At 41.9% G+C, this 22,909-nt stretch overlaps 2 protein-coding genes and 1 long non-coding RNA gene across 8 annotated transcripts; all 3 read right to left on the reverse strand.

Annotated features, from left to right (window-relative positions):
• Nucleotides 1-2,735: 2,735 nt before the first annotated feature.
• On the reverse strand, nucleotides 2,736-5,665 carry LOC116211361. The gene is made up of 3 exons (XM_031545714.1): nucleotides 4,622-5,665; nucleotides 3,852-4,281; nucleotides 2,736-3,258 (listed from the first exon to the last, which is right to left on the reverse strand). Exons 1-2 carry the CDS (start codon nucleotides 5,488-5,490, stop codon nucleotides 4,272-4,274), a joined length of 879 nt encoding a protein of 292 aa, XP_031401574.1. The 5' UTR covers nucleotides 5,491-5,665; the 3' UTR covers nucleotides 2,736-3,258; nucleotides 3,852-4,271.
• Nucleotides 5,666-8,677: 3,012 nt separating this feature from the next.
• On the reverse strand, nucleotides 8,678-9,311 carry LOC116211362. The gene is made up of 2 exons (XR_004157649.1): nucleotides 9,154-9,311; nucleotides 8,678-9,073 (listed from the first exon to the last, which is right to left on the reverse strand). It is a non-coding gene; the product is annotated as an uncharacterized LOC116211362 (long non-coding RNA).
• A 400-nt stretch (nucleotides 9,312-9,711) lies between these two features.
• On the reverse strand, nucleotides 9,712-22,633 carry LOC116211360 (protein CHROMATIN REMODELING 5). 6 transcript variants are annotated; one of them, XM_031545713.1, is made up of 32 exons: nucleotides 22,351-22,633; nucleotides 20,680-21,497; nucleotides 20,436-20,503; nucleotides 19,193-19,630; nucleotides 18,543-18,767; nucleotides 18,314-18,397; nucleotides 17,502-17,561; nucleotides 17,308-17,411; nucleotides 17,065-17,116; nucleotides 16,877-16,940; nucleotides 16,523-16,616; nucleotides 16,320-16,407; nucleotides 16,097-16,231; nucleotides 15,758-15,949; nucleotides 15,577-15,644; nucleotides 15,253-15,346; nucleotides 15,018-15,142; nucleotides 14,830-14,893; nucleotides 14,412-14,624; nucleotides 13,933-14,175; nucleotides 13,706-13,816; nucleotides 13,512-13,598; nucleotides 13,176-13,355; nucleotides 12,906-12,986; nucleotides 12,532-12,777; nucleotides 12,257-12,412; nucleotides 11,976-12,156; nucleotides 11,666-11,847; nucleotides 11,135-11,485; nucleotides 10,946-11,039; nucleotides 10,662-10,765; nucleotides 9,712-10,571 (listed from the first exon to the last, which is right to left on the reverse strand). In XM_031545713.1, exons 2-32 carry the CDS (start codon nucleotides 21,407-21,409, stop codon nucleotides 10,299-10,301), a joined length of 5,187 nt encoding a protein of 1,728 aa, XP_031401573.1. In that variant the 5' UTR covers nucleotides 21,410-21,497; nucleotides 22,351-22,633; the 3' UTR covers nucleotides 9,712-10,298. The 6 variants fall into 6 exon arrangements, with proteins under 6 accessions (XP_031401573.1, XP_031401572.1, XP_031401571.1 ...); XM_031545712.1 differs by having other exon boundaries at nucleotides 9,712-10,765; nucleotides 11,976-12,153; nucleotides 20,436-20,500; XM_031545711.1 differs by having other exon boundaries at nucleotides 9,712-10,765; nucleotides 20,436-20,500.
• Nucleotides 22,634-22,909: the final 276 nt, after the last annotated feature.

Genomic DNA, 22,909 nt, shown 5'->3' on the forward strand with positions numbered 1-22,909 from the left:
TCTCTCACAAAATTTTTCTCATCTTTATTCATTCCTCCCTTCTTCCTATACATTTTTTTTTCTAAACTAATGAAGGGCTTAATTTATCAAATACTATCTTAATATTTTGTGAAGGTTAGATGTTAATTTCCGTACATGATTATAATGCATGTAACGAATGTTAGGATGGAACTCCCCTCCTGCTCAAGGTAGCACTGGTGAAGCGATGATACTCGGTCGATGGAAACTCTCGGTCTGTCGTGCATTGAGGATTCGATGTTGAAATTTTTGAATCAATTGGTAAATTTTTTTCCGATAATGAAATGTATTAAGAAGATGAATTATAATACTTAAAATAATTTATTTACATTTATGTAGCTACCCTTTTTTTTCATGAATTCAACTTCTGTATTTTTTTTCAGTCATAGTGACATTATCACTTTTATATACACGCTTGAAGGAAAAATCGAAATCTACCATTTATATATTTTAAAATTTAAATTGTGGCGATTGCCACAACCCAAGGTAAGTGACACAGACTGGTGTGCGACTGGGTTTGGGCTCGACTATACAACTGGTGAGTACAAGATCGTCATAATCTCGCACTCACCACTCAGAGCCAGCGTGTTTGTCGACCTTGGCACGAGAAGGTGGCAGAAGATAAATATGAGTAATCTTGGGTCGACCATCCCATCGGGGTCGGGTATCTCCCTCGGCGGGTCGGTGTACTGGCTTGGGACCCCTTACCATCGAGGCTGGATGGTCCGCTTTCTCGTGGCAAAGGAGGAGTTCGGTTACTTAAGTTGCCTCGGGAAGCGCCTCGGGCTAGCGGAATTCTCGCTGGCGGGGCACATCAATGTGTGGGCGTCCGACGAGTATCGCCAGGCATGGGAGAAGAAGTGGGAGATTGATTTGAGTGTTTCGCCATTACTCTTGAAAAGGTGCTCTAGAAGTGTCATGGGAGGCTCAAGTTTTGACATTATAGGAACTTTGAATCGAAAGATAGTACTTAGGGTTCGTAAGCATCTATTCAGCTATGATCCTCGAAGTCGTAAAATCGAACGCATTCGCTGCTCGGGATTGGACCCTAACGCGATGCCATATTGTGTAAGAGGAAGTCTAGTCTCGCTCTCTCGATTTAATTTTAGAAATTAATTAGTTAATTTATGAATTCTATAGGGTTTTTTTTTTTGGGGTAAAGAAATGGGACCGAGGCCCGAGCAAAATTAAGAATAACATAGGTTAATCGTTTCGTCCCATATTGATACTTTATGTACGGATGATATTGCAATAAACAGCGACTTTGGTGGCATGCATCAATTTAAGGCGCTTTGTGCCTCTACTTATAGTGATATATAGTAATTTTTTTCTATATGCATAAATGACATGTATTGCGTAACCTTAGTATCTATGCAACTAGCCGGACAGCGAAGATACACGCGTTCAGTCCAGTACCAGGGTCTCGAATTTGTTCGACCCGTCGAATTCGGGGGCCAACTGAGGCCAAGCTCGAAGCTTCTGAGTTTTACAACTATGGTTACCTTATCGGGATACAATGACAAGGCAGCATATGCAGAAGAAGGTCTTATATGCAATGGAATCCACTTACGAGCTATGTAAAAAATTTTATTTTTTGTGATATTTCTAAAAATCAATAGAAACGAAAATACTCTAAACTCTAAAGGCTTGTGATGTTGACACATGGATTCTGTTGTATACCACTGTTGCTCACGAGACTTTGTCGCATTTGTAGAAACCAACAGCTCGAATACTCGAAGGGGCCGAAGCTGTGCTATGAATTCCGCATTAATTTTTTTTCTTTTAAAGTAAATATGATAATTTTTTTTACGATTTCAATGTTAAAACTAATGGAGACAAAAAGAAAATGTTAGAACTAGTGAAACCTGTTAAGAAAATGCATTATAATACTCCTTTTTTTTTGACAGAACCGTATATATACTTGAAATGGTTTTCATGTATCGAGTTTTTTTTTCTTTTTTTTTAATCTGCGACATTATGATTCTCAAATACGTTTTGAAATCGAAATCTAATTAGTTTTTAAATATTATATTTATAGTCAACGAAATCTATTATTTATATTGATTTTTATTTTCTTTTTATCCGGTTACAAAGAATATTCATGTGTCCAGTATAAGAGAATTAAAGAAAAATCTAAATAAATGAGTATTAATAATCTCATTGATAAGATGAGAAGCGAACTTAAACCTCTAATATACCAAGCGAGAACGCGTGCCGATAAACAACCCCTAAATTTTGAGGTTCCTTCTATTACAGTCGGTTGGGACCCGTTAATAGCCACCAACCCCAATCGAAGTTAAGAGACAACGGAGGTTGCGGCGACCCTGATTAGGGGGTGGCGACAGCTATCGGTGAAGCCCCACCTCTCCCCCCTCTTCATCCTCCAAGTTCACGACATCTCATATTTTTTTTTCATTCTTTTTAATTTTTCATAATAGTATTTAATAAATAAAATTATGTGGGCTACTTAGACAAATCTCCACTCGTCATGTGGCACCCCTAAGTGCCACGTCGATATTTTTCGTTAAAATCAAAGGGAAAATTGATGTTGTGCCAAACGTTATAATTGATTAAAAATTGGTGTATTTTATAGTCAAAGGAAAAAATTCGTGCTAAAAATGAAAAAATATAAAATTCCTTTTTTTAAGTAATTTAATAATATCAAATAGAGAATCTTTGTCTACCGTTGAATTATGAGAAAGAGAAAGAGGAGGAGGAAGAGAGAAAGTGGCAGTGGCATATTAACTAAATAAATAATTTGTACTAACAATTTGGAAATCAAAATTGAGAGCAAATCACCCCCCTCTTACTTCATACGATAGTATACATATATACCATACACACACGTAGCAGAGCAAATTCTAGCTGTGACAGGGGACAATGGACCTGCTGCCTCGAGAGGTCTTCTACAACATCGTGGTCTGCCTCCTGATCAAGTCGCTTGCGAGTCTCAGGTGCATGTGCAAGCAACTGTACGCCGAACCCCTCTTGAAAAGTCACATGAGAAGGTTCATTGAGGAACCGAAGATATTGCTCGAGTCATTCCCCGAGAGGTGTGGTCCCGAGTCAAGCTGAGGTGCGAGGTGGATATCAAGTCCTTCAAGGCATCAGTCCCAGAGCTGGCGTGTCCCTTCGGGCCCGACCTGCTAGGATCATGAAATGGTCTGATGTGCTTCAGGGCAATCCAGGTGTCTTTGTTCTGGTGAATCTTCTCCTTGAGGAGGTCTCAACCATGTCGACCTTGCATGAGGAACGAGATGATATCGATATATATCCGCCAAAAAAAAAAGTCACGGACAGTTAAAGAGTTAATCCCACACGAAAAATAGAATAGAAGAGTATGAAATTATAAGAGAATATGAGATTATAAGAGAATGAGTTTTATAACCTGTCAGTTCGAGTTTTTGAATTGGAGATGGGTCAAACCACTAATAGGGCTAGTGAAATTTTACAGCCACGACCCAAGGAACTTGACAATGACTGGTGTGCAAGCAGGTTAGGGCTCGACTACATAACTGGTGAGTACAAGATCGTTGTGATCTCACAATCACCGCTCAGGGCCAAGGTGTTTGTTAGTCTCGCTCTCTCGATTTAATTTGAAAGCTAGTTACTTACAAAGTTCTGGAAGTTGATTGTTTTGGTTATAGTTCATGCATGGATGATATGCAATAAACAACTCGTCGAACTCAGGGGTTAACAGAGGCCAAGCTCGAACATTTCTCGGCCGACCGGGGAATGCTTAAATGGCAAATGCTATCTTCTGCCAAATCCATCAAATTATAAGATCCTGATGGGCAGAACAGAACAGAGCCCAGAAGTTGAATGGGGCTCACCTGCAGAGGAGGGGACGGGGCCTAAAGCGCATGGCGTTTGGTAAGGCAAAGCAGAGGCCTATGCCGGAGATGGAAGCTGAAGCAGAAGCTCCATAATAGTTTGTTGGAATCGGGATGTATGTGCTTTCGATGTTCAAGACAAACTAGCAGTCTTTGTTTTGGGGCGGTGGAGCTGCAGTCGATCCTTCCATGATAGTACTTTTCTTACTTGGGGGGGCGATCGAGAGGATGGGAGTTCGGTTCCGAGTGCTCTCGTTAACCAGCTTGATTGACAATGGACCGTATATATAAACGGATGCCAGGATGTCACTCGTCTCCTGCTCGAGCCAGCAGAGGATGGAGCCATCTGTCCATCAAGGCCGTCATATATTATCCCAGCAGGTCGGAACTCGATGGAAAGATCGTCTTTGATACGTGATTTCATGTACTCCTGCAAGCTCGTATCAGTTACTTTATAGCTTAGATAGTTGGACATAAATAACAGTTAGCTTATAATTGCAATATTATTGGTACATGAAGTATAACCAAATCAATCAAACTTACATAACTCGTAAACTAACAGCTTTCAAGTTAAATCGAGAGAGCGAGACTAGACCTCCTCTTACACAATACGCCATAGCAATTGAGTCGAGTCCCTGGTAGGGAATGCGATCAATTTTACGGCTTCGAGGATCATAAGATAACAGATCCGTATCATTTCCTAGTAGGATCTTTTGATTCAGAGCTCCTATAATATCAAAGCAGCTCTCTAGTGAAGGTGAAACACTCACATCAATGTCCCACTTCTTGTCCCAGGCCTTGCCATAGAAGTCGAACGACCACACGTCGATGTTCCCCGCCAGCGAGAATCCGACGAGCCCAAGGCGCTTCCCGAGGTCGACCAAGACCCCGTCTTCACTACTGGGACAGGGTAAGTAGGCGAACTCCTCTTTTGCCACGAGAAAGCGGACCATCCAGCCGCGGTGGTAAGGGCTCCCACGCCAGAACACCGCACCGTTGATGGAGATACCGGCCCCGATGGGAGAGTCGACTCGAGATAGTTTGTACTTATATCCCGCCATGATGTCGTGCCGAGGACAAACACCTTGGCCCTGAGCGGTGATTGTGAAATCATAACGATCTTGTACTCACCAGTTATGTAGTCGAGCCCTAACCCACTCGCGCACCAGTAATTGTCCCAATCCTTGGGTCGTGGCAACTGCAACCGCGACCGTGGCTTCTTCCTCGGCGGACATAGATCAACAATATCATCGGGCAAGGTCGACAGCATCAAAACCTCCTCGAAGAGAGGATTCACGATAACAAAGACACCCGGATTGCTCCTGAAGCACATCAGCCCATTGCAGGATCCTAGCAAATCGGGCCCTAAGGGACACGCCAGCTGTGGGACCGATGCCTTGAAGAACTCGACAGCCACCTCAAACCTCGGCTTCGGCTTCGGCTTCGTCTTCGTTCCGGGACCGCACCTCTCCGGGAATGAGGCGAGCAGTATCTTCGGTTCCTCGATGAGCCTCTTCGTGCGACTCTTCATGAAGGGTTCGGCGTACAATTGCCTGCATGTGCACCGGAGCCTCGCGAGCGACTTGATCGGAAGGCGGACGACGATGTCGTAGAGGACCTCCCGAGGCAGCAGGTCCATTTTCCTCTTTCAAAGCTCGACTATGCTCTTCTCACGAGGGCTCCCCACGCATGAAATGGCGTGGTCGCACCAATGACCGCGAAAAAGCCACATCCGACCTACCCGCGACGATGCCCGCCTTGAGAGGTCTGTCGGAGGTCCTGACGCGAGTGATTCATGGCCGATTATGGCAGCGGGTGTGCAGTGCTGCTGATGGAGGAGGGTTATGGTGAGTGGCATTATTTCGTAAATTTATTGAATAGTGGAAGACATTTTACATCTGTCAGAATTCTCAAACTCATCATTGGTAGGCCTATGTTGCAAGTAAAATCTCTTTACTTACAGTAAGTTAGTTACGTGGGTTTGATTTCAAAATATAATTTTAAAATTAGATTTTAATTTTAAAAAAGGAATATAAATGTGGTTCATCCTTGATTTTGTATGAGTTATTTTATTTTGTTGTGAAAAAAGTAGTATAAATAGGACACATTCTTTGACTTTGTATGAATTATTTTGTTTTGTTGTGGGTTGAATTAGGTTAAAGTTGTGATTTTAAAATCATATTTGCAAATCAAACAAGTCATTAATATTTTTTATTTAATGTTTTTCTTTAGGAAGGAAATCTGATATAATAACACAAGTGGTCGTTTGAATCTCGCATTCAATCCTCTTTCCGTGTTCCTTATTTAGCTTTGAAGTAAGTTAACACAAATTTCTAAATAATTTACACGGATTCAAAAAAGAATTTTACTGCTTAACATTTTACTAATTAATTTGATTGTATGGTATGGTGCAATTGTTTTGCCTAATACAACCGATAGAAATATAAGTCCTACTGAGGAGAGTCGATCTCGCAATCGCTTCCCCTTCCTCACCGGAAGTCGGCTATAGGGTTAAGGAAGCTTCATTTGAGGCTAAGTTGTTCGTTCAAAGTGATAGTGAGAGATATGGAAGATGGAGGAGGAGAAGTACAGAGAAACCATCGAAGACTGGTGCTAGTCCCAGGTCCATTTCAGGGGCACTTAACTCCTACGCTTCAGCTGGGATCAATCCCTTACTCCAAAGGCTTCTCCATCACCATCGTTCACCCGGAATTCAACCATCCCGATCCCTCTACCCACCCCAAATTCCGCTCCCTGTGCCTGGAAGATGGCCTATCCGGGGACGAGATCCGGTCCCTCGATATATAGTATCCACTGCGATGACTATTAACACGAAATGTGAACAACCCCTTCAAGAATGCCTAGCCTGAAGCGGTGATCTACGACGCGCTTATGTACTTCTCGGAAGCCACAGCTCGTTCCGTCAGGATTCCTAGTATCATTCTGCACACACACGGTGCTGCAAGTACCCTGGCTGGCACCTTTCTTACCCCGACTGCATGCCCAAGGTTACATTCGGTTTCAAGGTACATTCGTATGTACGCACGCACATTTTTCGCATGGACAAATTCTTCAGCATCATTGATTTCTGTCGGATAACATCGAGTTGGTCTGGTTTCTTGGCAGAGTTTATGTCTTAGGATTATGTGCCACAACTTCATCCTCTCCGTTATAAAGATCTCCCTATCGCCAATTTTGGAACTTAGAAGACTTAATGCAGATCATATACTTGGCTGGTGATATCAGGACATCCTCGGCCCTCATATGGAACACGCTCGAGTGTCTCGACAAGTCACCATTAGCACAGCTTCGGGAAGAGTATTGGGGTTCCGGTCTTCACGCTGGGCCTACTACACAAAGTAGCTCCTGCCAACTTCCTGGAAGAGGATAGCAGTTGCATCTCTTGGCTTGATAAGCAGGGCCGGAACTCGGTCATATACGTAAGCTTGGGGAGCCTAGCTTCCGTTGATGAGAAAGAGTTAACGGAAATGGTTTGGGGATTAGCCAACAGCAGGCAGCCCTTCATGTGGGTGGTCAGACCGGACCTGGTTTGGGATTCCGAGTCTGAAAGGACCGGGTTCTAGTCCCTCGGCGAAGTGTTCAAGGAGATTGTCGAGGATAGGGGTTGCATCGTGAAATGGGCCCCGCACATAGGAGAGTGCTGAGCCATGGTTCCAAAGGAGATTTTTGGAGCCATTGCGGATGGAACATTACCCTGGAGAGAATCTGTGAAGGGGTCCCGATGATCGGTCAGCCCAGTTTTGGTGACCAGAGAGTGAACTCGAGGTATCTCACGAGTGTGTGGAGGGTCAGGTACGATCTCCGGGATGGTGAGATTGAGAGATGGAGGGTCGAGAAGGCAGTGAGAGAACTTATGGTGGGGAGAGAAGGGGATGAAAGGAGGCAGGGGATGGTGGAGTTGAAGTGCAGGGTTGAGTCTAGCATCCGAGGAGGAGGATCGACCTACAGGTCCTTGGAGAAGTTGGTTGAGTTTATCCGATCAACTTAGCCGGGCCCGGGCATAATCAAAAGCCAGTTTCCGTTTTCGAACATTACAGATCAGCCGCATCCAGTCAATAAGCAGCTGATTGAAAGGAAGACAAAGGATAAACACTAAATAAACAAGACATGGATTATGTCAAGATGTTAGCATCAGTTTTCGCAAATAGGCGCCGCATTAGACCTTTGTATTGCTCAAGGCATTCATTCGGATGTAAGACTTGAGAAATTCTTGGGCTTGCTCAGAATGACGATATGATTTCTAAACCCAGAGAAACTGTACGTAGCCTAAATTCGTTTTAGTACTTTGCTAGTTGGACTATGTTTGATCTGTGTAAGCAAAGTGTTCTGCAGAGCTGGGGTTGTTCGATGTCTCCCGCAAGGAGTGGGACAAAAAGTGGAAGATTGATTTGAGGGTTTCACCATTACTATTAGAAAGTTGCTCTAATAGTGTATAGGGGAGCCGATGTTTTGACGTTATGGGAACTTTGAACCATAAGATAATTCTTAGGGTTCGTGGCGATCTCCTCTCTTATGATCTTCAAGTCGTAAAATCAAACGCATTCACTATTTCGGGCTGGACTCTAATGCCGTGCCGTATTGCGTAAGAGGGAATGTAGTCTCTCTCCATCGATTCAATTTGAAAGGTTAATTAGTTTACGAATTCCTGAGGTTAGTTGTTTTGTTCAATTTTGATACTTTGTATAGGTGATATTGCAGTAATTAAACAGCCATTTAGTTCTTTATTTCAAGCATTATTGTTGTCTATGTCGAATCTTATACTCGGAAGTCACGGATAAATAAGCAAAATACGACCACAAAGACAATGAAAAAGTTACACGATCTTCTGAGCTAACTCTGGGATTACTGAGAATTCGATTCGAATAGTACATTACACATGCAGTACTCCAGTGAAACATAAGCTTTTGTATACATGAAAATGACAGGCAGGACGTAATCATCGTCGACTGAGAGTGAAAAAACACACGCATTCATTGTGATACCAGGGTCTCGAAACTGTTCAGCCCATCGAACTCGGGCGCTAACTGAGGCCAAGCTCGAAGTTTGACCGGCTTGACTGGCTTCTCAACTGACGGTAAAGCCATTGATGTTGATGATTTCCCCTTCTTGCTCCTCAAGGTTGCTGAAGATGAGACCTTTTGGCCCATTGCAGCGGAAAGCCCAAGCAAATCATTCCCAGCTTCTCTGCCGTCACTGCATAACTGTAAGTACAAACGACAGCGTCTTATGTCTACGGGTGGCATATATTCGGGAAAAAGGGGAATCCGGAGCCAATGGTTACCTCGTCGGGATGCATCGTTAAGGCAGCAGAAGACACAGAAACCAGCTTGATCGAGTACTCGAAGATGAAGAAGCTTTGCTATGCTGTGAGTGAAGCTAAGAGGATGGGATTGGCAATTGATATATAAAGTAGAGGTGGCAAGGCCTATCCACTGTCGACGGTGGCACATGGAAAACGTGTCTTTCCCGATAATCAAATGGTATTTAATTAAATATCCCTTTTCATAAAATCCAAAATAAAGGAAGGCTCGTTTAATCAGCTGGAGATATTTCTGCTGAGGAAAAAAAAAAAAAAAAAGGTTTCCGTGGGGGCAGGGCAAGTTCCATGGTGATAATGACCACACTTTGGTTTCGATAGCAATTGGAAGGAATAAAGTTTCAGGCCCGTGCCATGGCATGTGTACGCTAGAATCCCGGTTAGATAGAGCTCGTTTTCTCGATTCGTTCAAAACTGTACTTCCATGCAATAGAGAATGATATCCAGAACGAGTTCCAAAAGATCCAATTTCTCTCTGTGTCATGACATGTACAAAAGGCAGGAAACCAAACGAGAAAGCACTATACAAACCATCACCAGGATATGGTATTGACAATTCAGGCACAGCATGATGTTCAGAATAATAAAAAACCGTATACAATTGACAGCGATTATTGCTTCGGGAGTTATTCCAACAAAGAAGCCAACCTACAAAAATGTTTCAAAGAATGCAAAGAAAAGTTGTCGCCGGACACATTTCCCCGATAGCCTTCGCACGGAATAAAAAGAACGGCAGAAAAAAAAAATATGCAAAATTTGTAAAAATGTACAGAAGCCTTTCCCTCCCCCAAGAATACAAATGTGATTGGATCTCTCCCTCCCTCCCTCCCTCTTCTGTGTTTCGGTGTAACCTTAGAATGACATCTCTCTTATGATTTACATATATATTTATGCAGCGAAAACTGCAGTCCTTCTTTCAGAAAGATTTTTCCGAAGTTCCCCCACCGTATTGTTCCGCTGCTTTGATGGGATGGGATCTGAAGCTGACCCCTGGTTGTGATCGGGATCGCCTCATCCCAATCAAGCAAACCTAGATCCAAACAGTGTCGCGGCTGATTACTGCTCCTAATTTCCCGCTGGACAGACAAAAAAAGATGCCAGGGGAAGAATTATTTGATGCCCGATGAGAAATCCTGCCTCGGAGGAAAACTGCCAGGACGCATCCCTCGATGGGGTCTCTCATCTCCGAAACGCCTAACGTCGGGTGGGGCTGCCCCGAGAATCCCCAAGGCATTGGGGTCAGAGGGGCGGGTCCCGTTATTTAGCGGTCGGTGGATAGGAGGAGGCTGAACCAGGGGATAAGTGTAGGCCTCGGATCTTCTCCTGCGCTTCCAGGCTTCAAGCTTCCCCGACTCATTGACTCTTCTTCCCGGATCTAGCATCTGGTAAGAGGTCATACTCCTGTGAGCTCTTTGGTGAGAGTGAGATGGGAAATAACTGGGATCAGTGTCACGGCTGCCAGAAGGGCCCACCTCGTCCTCCTGCTCCTGCTTAAGCTTCGAATAAATCTGATGAAGTCTATCCCCAGATAGGTTCGAGAAGCTAGACACGTATTTCCACAATCGCATCGTCATCCCTGTACGTTGAAAGTAATAACTAAAAAAACAGTGCAGGAGTGGGAAAAAAAGAAACTACAAAAAGAACGACAGTAAAACAAGGGCATCCAATCAAGTCAAAACTCTTAAGGAAAAAGCAAATCGGTCACGGAAGCATTTGCATGTAGAAGAATAGGTAGTGCGGAGACAAAGATACATACTGTCTTGTTTAAAGGGATCCTCCTCATGCTCCAAGACGATGCTATCAATCCTTCGACCGATAAGCTGTAAATAGTTACGTATTCTGGCCAGAACCTAGACACAATTGCAATGGAAGAAAAGCATTAAATTTTGAGGGTCTTAGATCAGAACTCTACTGGTTTTGAAAGAACCGGAAACAAAAGACGCACCTTCTCCTTGGGAAGATTGGCACTGGTAGTCTGTAACCTATGGAGACGATCCAGTGTCTTCAGTTCATCTGCCATGACATCTTGACACCATTCCATCCACTTCGTTTCCTTGAACTGCTCGTACACTTCCTCGTGGTCAGACATTTCGCCTTCCTCTTTCACCAAAGGCTCGGCAGCTTTGGGAAGTTTCTGTAGCCTGTCCTTGTTTGACCGGAGATTAACTCTTGAAGGGCCAGCAATCCCGTTCTTGACCCTTGCTCCAGTTGCGCTTGCAGCCGTTTCCTTTAAGTTCTTAGGCACCTTTTTCCCCACTTTAGCTTTGGAGTTCTTCCCTCCAACAGCAGCGAGTTCCTGAAAGTAAATTTCCAGGTAATGAGTTCACGAAAATATAAAATTCATAATATGCCAGAATTCTTTTTGCCACCTTAAAAGCTTACTTCTTCATGAGCAGACGATCAAAATCGATTAGAGAAACATAAATTTTGAAGAACTCTCTTCTAAAGGATCTGAAAGTTGTGACCAATCACATACCATTTCCAGGAGGGCATTTGCACGGTCTTTCAAGTTTGGAGCACGAGGTAGGAAGGTCTCGTGGTGTTGAAGTTCTGCAGGAGCAATCTTCTTCATAAGTCCAAGCCTCCCGTCTAACCTTATGCTTTCCCAATTGCCAAATCCATGGTAATGAATTCCAAGCAGCAGTCTTGCATCATCAACTGTTAATAAGAGTGATTCAACATCACGCCATTGTAAAAGTCAACATAGCTCAAGCTCAAGTTCATCATATCAAACAGATCATGTAAGCAAACATCATGAAGTTCAAACCGAGAGAAGAAAATCATACTCTGATTCCAACCACAGCCTTTAGACCAATTTGAAGGTTTGAGATATGCCAGCACCCTAAATTGTTTGATGGGATCATCATAGCGACTGATACGCTTGGCGAGTAACTGGAGTTCTTCAACGCGGGTGAGTAGATCATTAGCTTTCACAGAAACACCAAAGAAATCCAATAAAGTCCCCTGCTGCAAATTAGAACTAGAAATCATTATAGGGTAAAGTTCAGGGACTGCTCAACATGCAAACAGGAGAGATGCTCTGTTGGAAGATTGTCAAAAAACCAACCCTTGGGTCCAGATTTCCCAATTTGACAGCTTCTCTACAGCCATCAACCAAGGCACTGAATAGCTCAATCTGTGCTTCAAGTGGAGCAGCGCTAATTGCACCACCAACTTCTGATACAATTAGATCAATCTGACTCTCATTCCCAAATTTCATAACCTAAGGGCCAAAAAGAAAAATCATTTACGGAAAAAAAAAATCATTTATGGGGGGGGGGGGAAAGCACTTAGATAAGGACTAAACAAGTCAAGGAGAGCATCTTGATCAACAGAACCCACCGCACGAGAAAATCGTAATGCATCTCTCTTAGATAAATTGCCATGGGACCATCCTCTCACTTGAACCGATGCCCCCTCAATTGTTGGCACCGAGGGGACAGAGAAATCAGCTTTGCGTCGTTTGGAGCCTCTCATCGGTGGCTCAGTTTCCTTTTTTCGCCTCTTATTGCTTCTATCAGGCTGGCTAGGTTGACTTGCTTCTGCATAACTTTTAGTGCTCCTTGCAGCACGGGGAGCTAAAGCTTCCTGCACAGAGCCAACAGATAACCTTAAGAAAGAGATTTCCACTACCTGAGACATGCCAACGCAAGTATGATTTTTCTCAAAATAGAAACTTTGCATATCTTATTAGAAGAAGATATATAAGCTCATACTTCAGCTTGTGCTATAGCTTCTGGCTTTATCCAACGGCTCCAAAAGCTACCATCATCTTCAGCACTGGTGAAATTAGCAACCTGGAAACAATTAAAAGAACAGGGAATCATACAGGTTCAAAGAATCTTGTGGTGACACCAGCAAAACAGTGATCATACTAGTTCATTTTTTCCCAGTCATTCCAAGGACCAAGTGAAAACATTTGAAAAGGAAGGTTAACACCACGAGACACACAAATCCATTCAATTCCAAGTATTTCATTGGCGCACCTTAAATGCACTCAGCAATTCATGTCCTTCCTCTCCAGCATCTTCCTCTTCGACCTTCTCAGCTCTCTCAAGAATTTCATCAATGTCCAGGTTCAACAACTTCTTCTTACTTTCCTCATCATTTTTCTCTTCCTTAAAGAGTTCCTCAGCTCCAAATCTCAAGATAGCAGATAATTCATTCTGCCACAGAAGAAGAATCATCCATGGTTAATGATGAGGGAGCAACCGACCAGGAGGACGTTAAGAGCTCTTAGGACTGAAATGAAAGTGAAGATACACATATCCCAAGTCCAACAAACTCAAAAAGTGTGAAAGCCATCAATGTAGTAAACTTACTTTGTCAAAAAAGCTGCCTTTCTTTGTTTCTTTTTTCTCCAACCTACCCTCAGCATTCAGTTTTTGGATCACCAGATGGTCTAGCACCTAAAATGCAGCAAAGCACCAGATATGAAAGGTATAATCAATCAATATCTCATATTACATCTTGAGGAAACAATACATGTAAGTTTACTACGCCTAGAATAGCCTACCATCTTTCTTTTGGCTCTTTCCAGGATATCTTCCTCAACACTTTTGCTTGTGACAAACCTGTAAATGTTGACGACCTCTTGTTGGCCAATTCGATGAGCTCTACTCATTGCCTAAGACGTAATAAAATAGATAAGATTTTAATAAAAGAAGGGGACTATGGACCTTAACTTAATCGGTTATCAAAGACAGCTATAGAAAACAGAAATTCATCCCGGGCAATACCAACCTGTAAGTCATTCTGTGGATTCCAGTCCGAGTCAAAGATAATAACAGTATCTGCTGTTGCAAGATTAATGCCAAGGCCACCAGCTCGAGTAGAAAGAAGAAAGCAAAAATCATCACTACCGGGAGCATTAAAATGATCCATAGCCTGCTGCCTGAGTTCAGCCTTTGTGCTGCCATCAAGCCTCTGAAATTGAAAACCTCGAAGCGACATGTACTCAGCCAGTATATCCAACATTCTGACCATCTGTAGATGTAACAATTAAATCAAGTAAGCAACCAAACCAGTAACTAGTCAAATTGAAAATATAACCACCTGCCATGTAATAGGAGATGCTAACTAACTTTCCAATGTTAATGTAATTCTCTAGGCTAAACTTACTAGACAAATGATTGGTCGTGATAAAAAAGCATAAACTTGTTTACCTCCAGAGGCCTAGTTCTAAGAATATATACAACCGCAAATTCATCTCCACTACCAACCTGGGAAAATATTAGAACCCGATGCTTTGTCTCATGCAATCTGACAAGCAATTTGTCCAGAATAACCAGCTTCCCACTGCTCAAGATAATCCTTTCCAATTTGCTACTATCACCGGTAACCCAATCCCCTCCATAACCATGGTCTGCACTTTCAAAGAGGAAGGGATGATTGCAGCATTTCTTCAGCTCCACAACAATATTTAGAAGCGAAACCTGAGGTTTGATATTATAAAATCAAGAGAATGGGCAAGTGTCAGGTCTGGTTAAAAAAATGAATATTTCAGTCCAAAGAAAATAAACATTTGAGCGCTAAGCATTTCCTGGGAAATGTATAACTGCCATAATTGCTATTATGAGATCAACATACTAAAAAAGAAAATGCAGTGACATTTGATAATCTTGAAAAGAAATTAGACACCTGATTGCCACGAACTCCTTTGTTTAAGTCATGAAAATTGCGCTCCAAAATCCACTTATAATACCTGGAGAAAACGAAAGCACATACCAAAACTGACTGAGTATAGCAGCGCTCACCCCCCACCCCAAAAAAAAAAAAAAGGGAGAGAGAAAATAACAACATTCATACAATTGGACAATGGTACTCACTGTTTCTGCAGTGGTGACATTTCAACTCTAAGAATACGCTCAATTTTCGGAGGCAATGACTTCTCCACATCCTTGATAACTCTTCTTAGAATGTGAGGCCTCAACTCCATATGAAGATTAGCAAGCTACAGCCGCATAACAAACAGAATTCCATTAATTGTTGACAAATCCACTTCAATTTAGGAAAAAGCATCATATAAATAGGTAAGTTAAACATATAGCTCGAGCAAAGCACCTCATTTTCGTTAAATGAGCTGAGATTCTTGTAATTCTGAACAAAATCTTCTTTACTCCGAAACTTATCAGGATCAAGAAAGTGAAGCAGAGCCCTATCAAAACATTTAAGTAGCATAGAGAACATTAAATATTGATGTACAGCAACTGAGAAAGGAGAAATCTATAAACAGTGTCCTACTAATAAAAGTGCATTAGAGAGCTCTAAATGGACATATTTCAGCATCATACATCTATAAAAAAGATACTGATAAAACTAAATAATTTCCAATATTTGTTTCACAGGAACAAGGAAAAATGAAAAAAAGAGATAATGGTACTCTACCATAGCTCTTCTACACTGTTCTGTAACGGTGTACCAGTTATAAGCAACTTGTTCTTAGTGCTAAATTCCTGGAAAGGAAAAAAAAGAGGCCATAAACAGGAAATCATCATGAGATAATCATTGAAGTTTCCATTGCCAAATACAGTGAGAAGATAAACATCACAAATTTGACGAGCAATACCGAAAGAGTAGTGTACAATTGTGCCTCACTGTTCTTCAAGCGATGAGCTTCATCAACCATTAGATAACTCCACTTCATCTTGGAAAGGACAGCTTTGTCCTTCAGAACTACTTCGTAGGTGGTCAGCAAAGCATTAAACTTTATGGGCCTGCCAACTTTCTTATCATTGTAAAATTCGTATTGTTGACAAACCTGCCACCGTGTCAAAAATTGAATAAATTAATAAAAACTTGTAGAACCTTATCCCTGCAATACACAACTCCTTGTAACAGTCAACAACAAATGTGCCCAATCCTCGAAATGTTACCAAAAGCTATCCCAAGGAAAAAGAAAACACACCTCTCGGCTTGCACGAGTACCAACATACACAATGACATTCATATCAGGCAGCCACTTTCTAAATTCTTTAGCCCAATTTGATAATGTGGATAGGGGTACGACAACAAGAAATGGCCCATGGATTTGTTGAGTATTCTGTAGAGTAGGAAAAATAATTGTCTTCAGCAATATGTTGGACAGACGAGCACTTCTACTGGAAGCAAAAGAAAAACAGGGAGCAAACCTGCAAAAAGCCAAGCATGGAAACTGACTGCACTGTTTTACCAAGACCCATTTCATCAGCTAAGATAACATTGGTATCATTTCTCCAGCTGCAGATAAAAGATGCCAATGGTTAATACAAATAATCAAGCCGGAGCATATCTTATATACTTAATTTCCCTATATTGCTTTTCCACTGTTAAATGGAGACACAACAGCAGAGACCTGTTCACCAGGAAGTTAAGTCCCTCCAACTGGTAATCACGAAGCTTCCCTCCCCTTAACCACTCTGGTTGTTCATCAAGCTTCCTCAGACTTGCTGTAAATTTAATTAAAGAAAAAAAAAGCACATGAAAGAACAAAAAGACAAGCTAAAAGAAATATTAGGTTGAAGTGAAATTTAATGAGGAGTCAGTGATGCAACTTATAGAAAATTAGCATGATCATTCTACAAGGAAACAATATTCGCAAGTGGTACACAAGGGTTCCCGAAGACATGCAAATGTCATTAACCAATTTTTTTATAGGACTTTAACAGTCATCCAAAAATTTCATGGCAAAGATGACAAGTATACAAACCTTTGCTCTTCTTCCTCTGGGGATCAACTGCCTTTCCTTGAACTTCCATAGCAGCTTCTCGTGCCTGCACAGATTGGAAAAAAACCCAAACAGGAAATACAACTGAGATAACTGAACAGTTCATATCCATTTTCTACACTTTTGTTATTGCTTTACCAAGAGCAATTACATCGCAAAGATCATGCTACCTTGTACTCATCAATAGCATCTTGGGCAAATGCAATATCAACATCCTTCTCCCTGACAAACCAAGGTCACGAGAGTTACTAATATTTCACACTTTTTGCAGCAAAAAGAGATCGTTTTAAGGATATATCGGGAAAAAAAAAAAGTACAGTGCCTTTCATGTGTCCTCTGACCAAATCAATTAGTCCACACTTTAGTAAACATAACTAAGTCAGGAAACTCTGAAATAGTCTTGCTAGTTATACCAGGTTGCTTCGGCGTAAGACAGCCCCTGCCACTTCACCAGGTACTCAGGTACAACGCCTCCAGATCCATCTTTACTAATCCGGTCAGCTATTATTCTTTCAACCTTTGACATAAAAATAAAGAACAATAGCAAACATGTAAGTCAACCGGACAATCATTGCTGAAAATTTAATGTGAAGTTGCACTCCCAAACCTGACTATATTGCTTGATGAGGTCCAAGTCCATTTCCTTGCTCACATCATTGACCTCAATCTACATGATAGATTACGATATAAATAAGAAAAAGTCATGATTCTTAGAAGATTACAGATGAATGTCTGCTACGAAAAATATGAGAAACATTTGAAACAACATATAAGTGATAAACATCAAATAAATTAAAGACTGTTATGCTCCAACCTTTCAAAAATATAAATTTCCAACCATAACTACCAGGAAAAACAAGGCATCATGACCCATGGTATTGAAAAGGGCTAGCTGTATACAATTTAATATAGGCCAAACATAAGATTGTAAGGGACTACAGAAAAGTTTAATGTGAGCTTTCTGGACTGCAGCTCTAAGCCTCCCCAGCCACACAAAATAGTGACTCAGATTTCCTCTCACCTCAAAATGAGAACCATTTCAATCTTATACATGACTTGCTCAGCTCAAGCATGACGCGTAACCAGCCTTAAAAATCAGAAGAGTCTTCATCATCGTCACCTTCCTCATCATCATATATCATATATATATATATATAAAATAAAAATCACAACAATAAACAAATAAATAATCACTTAAAGGTCATCAGATTCTCAAATCATGTTTCATTACTTCTGAAAAGGTATGGATCAGCCGCATTCAAACTCATGTATTCATATCAGACAGTTTCCTCGTGATAATTAGTCATGAAAACATTATGCACAAGCATGTGGGAGCCGATGTGCAATTTGCTAATCTTTTCTCACATAGTCATGAGGTTACTGATGCAATCATATCCGTGGTAAAATAAGATAATTTACCTCCTCACGCGAGACTGACATCCGAAACTTCACATCTTCCATCACCTTCTTTGTGTAATTTAACACCTTCTTAAAACCGCTAAGCTGCGTACAAGCATAGGAAATTAGGAGTCCATTTAGTAACACAACTTTTTCAGCCATGCAGTGAAAATTAAACTTCAAAAACAGAAACCATTTGACTAAGGAACCGCGCTTCAAAATTAACCACTATAATGAGTTAGAAACATACATTTTGTAGATCAGCGAGAGATTTCCACTGACAGTGCAAATGGGACTGGCCTTTCCACTTAATCAAGAACTCCATGTCATCCAAATCCGGTTCAGTATCAAACAAGTGGCTCAGCAGAACAGGCTCAGCTGGTCTGTTGTTCCTGAGAGCCTCTTCAGCCATACCCATTGGCTGGTGCCAAAGTACCTTTTCAATTGAATCACCCTCATCCTCTTCAACTTCTTCCTAGAAATAGGAGAAATTAAACAGCAATTAGACAAGCATAATTAGATAATTCAAGCTCGGGGAATTATTACCGTATATTCAACAAATTATGTTCATCTTCAGGCAAAAAAAATCAAGTTACCATATGCCCATGGCATACAGAACAAGGATAGCATCTATAACCAGATTCCATATATAATTTTGGTTGTCATGCTGACAGCATATCTACATGTGTTTGCGTGTGAATCAGTTCACAAATACACAATGTAATCACTGCAAAATTCGAGATCTCCAGACACCAAAAATTTAAAAAAGCAACATTGTCATTTATTTGAAAGGCCCAATTCCAGTTTTTTTTTTATAACCTTTTTTGGGAATATTAATTCCAAATAGACTAGATGTACGAGTAAAATTAACCACATTGTTCTACAGTTAATGAGTTCTACCTTTTGCGACTTTTTCTTCTTGGCTTCATCAACATCTTCACTCTCATCGCTTTCAACATACGATACCTTCCGAACCGATCTGCTAGAAGTGCGAACCTCATTGCTTTCTCTGATGATGTTTGTCGACATGTTTAGTCGACCATTACTTTTTCTCATCTGTGCACCCCGTCTGGACGCCCCTCTGAGATCCTCAAAGCTCTCACCGTCAGAATCTTTAGCTGATGACTCCTCTTCATCAGAAAATGCTTTCCCTCTATTCTGTCGTCTATATGCAGGTGCGGCTTTACGTTCTTTACTAGACTTGGCAGTATATCCCCCTTTATGTCCTTGCTTACCCTTCGGTTTCTTCGAATAATAAGAGTCTTCTTCATCTGAAACATCCACCTCATCATCACTGACATCATCTTCATCAGAAGCTTCAGCATCCCAGTCTTCGTCCTGAATTGAATAAAATATGCTTAGCATACCAGGGCAGAGAGTTACAAGGATTCTGGTTAGAATGCAATGATAAGGACAGAGAAAATATTCTCAATAAATGAGCATCCGTGGAAAAGGAAACCACATTTTTACATAAAAATAACGAGCCATTCCACAACAAAAGGTTCATTGGGGTATCATATACAACTAATCTTCATACCATACTCAATTTCGCAGATAATGTATAAAGTAAGTTCCGTAGTCTCCCTGGCTAAGCTGTCAGTACTAAAAAGGTTCCTCTATTAAGCAAGCTGAAACATATTAGATCACTGCCTAATGCCAAAAACTTCACCATACAACTAAAAACTGAGATTATCAAGACATCCCCACGACTATCCTACCTCCCTTTCAGTGACTCGGTCTACTAGCATAATACGCGCTTAGCCCAGCATGATAACTCATTAAACTATCCCCCAGAGGAAATTATCTCAAAACTCATTGTTTGACCTAGTTCTGTTATGCTTCAATATTATTTCTTCAAGCAATTAAAGGAGCATGGTTCCCCTAGTTCAACAGCTAAAGCTGTGGCTGGCCACATGTCCATTAGGTGTAAGATGAAACTTTTCATGTCCGACTGAACAGATAACTCCACCTGATAAACATTGTAGGCAGATTGCAAAACAGAAGTATGCCACATCTCTAATTCTAACAGTACATGACCCTTGTGGACCAACTTGCAAGCAACATAATCGACATTGAAAAGACAGAAGCAGGAGCAGATAAAAATGAGTAGAGACTATAGTCTGACAGCGAAAATGGAGATAACCTTATTTGTTGTACGACCAATAGTCCCACGACCATCAGGGTCAAAATCTGCATCATTTGGGTCATCTTCTGCATGAAACAACCAAACATGACAGGGTAAAAACAATATACAACAAAAGGGAGAGGGAAAAAAAATAAAAAAGAAAGTGTAAAACATAATAGAAATTACTTTAACCTGATAACAACTATACAAGGACAATACATAGTCAATGCAATGATCAGTCAAAACAGCTTATAAACCGTACCGTCGTCCTCATCCTCTTCTTCATAATCAGCATCATCATTCTTGTCTTCGACATCACCAAAGTCATCCTCTTCGTCAATATTCAAAGACCTTGAATTCCGAGAGACCTTTCTGCTAGCAGCAACAGGGTTTGTGTTTATTGACGTTCTAGAAGTAATGCCCATGGGATGCTTATATCCTCTATAAGGTGCTCTGTCACTCTGCTCGTCTCCATCCTGCTCATAATATTCATCAGACAACATCTCCTCTGCAGGAACATCAGGGTGGCCTCTTTGACCCTTGTCTACTTCTTTCGGTCCCTCGTCATCATCCGAGTCCCTGGCATCGGTCAAATGGTCATCTGATCTTTCATCATATTTATTATCTGACCCACTTTTTGACTCGGGTCCTGACTCTGAACCTCCAGGAGGACACATAGGTTTACAATCCTTCCAAAATGACGAGCCCCACTGTCCAGCATTAGCGTTTCTCCTTCCAGAAGGTTGCAAGTTATTTAGTCTAATTCCATTATCAGTTGCTGCTTCATTTTGGACCATTCTGGTGCCATACGGCTCGTCATCGCTTTGATATTGCGCATCTACGTTCATATCAAATTCCCTCGCACTAAAAGCCCCATCAACATCCTCATTTCGTGAAGAGCTATTCAGTCTATTCACATTTTGGCTCCGGCTGTTTTCATCCAGGATGCTCTGTGACACAGTCTCAGCCGAGTAATTCTTGAAAAAGGCCATCCTCTCACATGGGACTGCCGTAAACCCACAACTTCTTACTGAGTGCCAAATTTAGCTATCCTCCACTTTCTCCAAAAAGTCTGGATGCCTGAGAAAGAAATAAAGCAGATCAGTGAGAACTGAAAAGCTGTATTTCATCATCACCACCTCCTCCTTTCAAATAGAACAGAATTTGACAAACCAAAGAGGTACGAGATATTACGTCTCAAGAGCAGAAACAAAACTGCACAATCAATCAACAAGTGAAAGAACGAAACTCAATTGATCATTCTACAATTTATTTCATATAAACAAGAAGCATCGCATGAAAGACAGTCAGCACACGAGCATAAAGCCAACGCTCAAAGCAGAGCGGCCACAAGTGAGGGGAGCAGCAGAGACCACAGCATAGGCAACTGCCAGGGTCAAGTTAAGCTTAAAGAAACAGCTTGAATGAAAGATAACTACAGGAAGCACACTTCCAACGAGCTGAAAATGGCATATTACATTCAAAAGGCTCTCGCCTGAAGGAGAACGTCGTTCAAACACTTCAACTGAAAGCCGGTTAATTGAAAAAAGTAGGTACATTTGATCCAGGATGAAAGCCAACTGAAGACAGTTGCAAATTAAGTGGTCCGAACACATCAAACAGTATGCTCAACGGATCGACATGTGGACCTTACTGAATCTCCTAAATCGAATGCCAAAGCTCTCGAAACTCGAATCACCAAACCCTAGAACTGCCAACAAGCCAGGAATTCAGAGCAGGCACCCGAATTCGAGCTTAATTCCGGTAAACTCAGCAAATCAAGGCGAACAGAGGGGGGAGATGATACAGAAACAGAGCCTCACCTCTGCCGAGTGCAATACAACGGGAAAAAGAATAAGGAAGGCTAGGCTTTGAACTAGTTACGGGGAATCGAATGAGCGGGCGCGGCGCGCAGGTTAAAAATCGTGCGCACCTTTCGGAATTTGCCTCGCCGGGAACTGCACGCCGGCAGCCGGGGGGGGAGGTTTCGGCCGGGAAATCGGTTGAGTTTCGGGAAAGGGGAATCGGATGAGTTCGTTTTTTAACGGCTTGTGGCGGTGGCGGTGGCGGCGGCGATGCGCCGGGCGGCGAGGTTAACGTCCGATTCGCGGACCGGCGCGGACGATATGATTTTTGGATTAATCGCCGATGGATGCCTAGGGAGGGAGAAAGAGAGAGAGAGAGAGGGGAAGGGCAAAATATAAGATTTGGGGTTATTGAGGGATTATATTTGGTGTAGGGAGAAAACGTGTTTATGTAATTACTAATCTCTTCTGTAGATTTTTAACTCCGCTGTTTTAATCTCACGGGAGGGATTACGCGAGGGCTAATGAGATCTATGCACGTGTCTCGATCCGGACGACGTGGAGGGCGATTGGACGGTCCTGATGATTCCAGCTTCTTTCCACGTGTACCTCATTGTGTGTGGTAAAGAGTGGCTTCGAAATGACTGCGGTGCCCCCAGAGGCAGACCGTGGCGGAGGCCTAGTATG

Source organism: Punica granatum, chromosome 6, assembly GCF_007655135.1.
Source record: "Punica granatum isolate Tunisia-2019 chromosome 6, ASM765513v2, whole genome shotgun sequence".
Lineage (NCBI taxonomy): Eukaryota > Viridiplantae > Streptophyta > Magnoliopsida > Myrtales > Lythraceae > Punica > Punica granatum.

Coding starts and splice junctions, on each gene's coding strand:
- LOC116211361 (XM_031545714.1), bottom strand. CDS start 5,490: ATGGACCTGCTGCCTCGGGAGGTCCTCTACGACATCGTCGTCCGCCTT.
- LOC116211360 (XM_031545707.1), bottom strand. CDS start 21,409: ATGGCCTTTTTCAAGAATTACTCGGCTGAGACTGTGTCACAGAGCATC. Junction 15,950..16,096: donor GTACTCGTGCAAGCCGAGAG/GTGTGTTTTCTT, acceptor ACACGGTGGCAG/GTTTGTCAACAATACGAATT. Junction 13,817..13,932: donor ATCCACAGAATGACTTACAG/GTTGGTATTGCC, acceptor ATTACGTCTTAG/GCAATGAGTAGAGCTCATCG.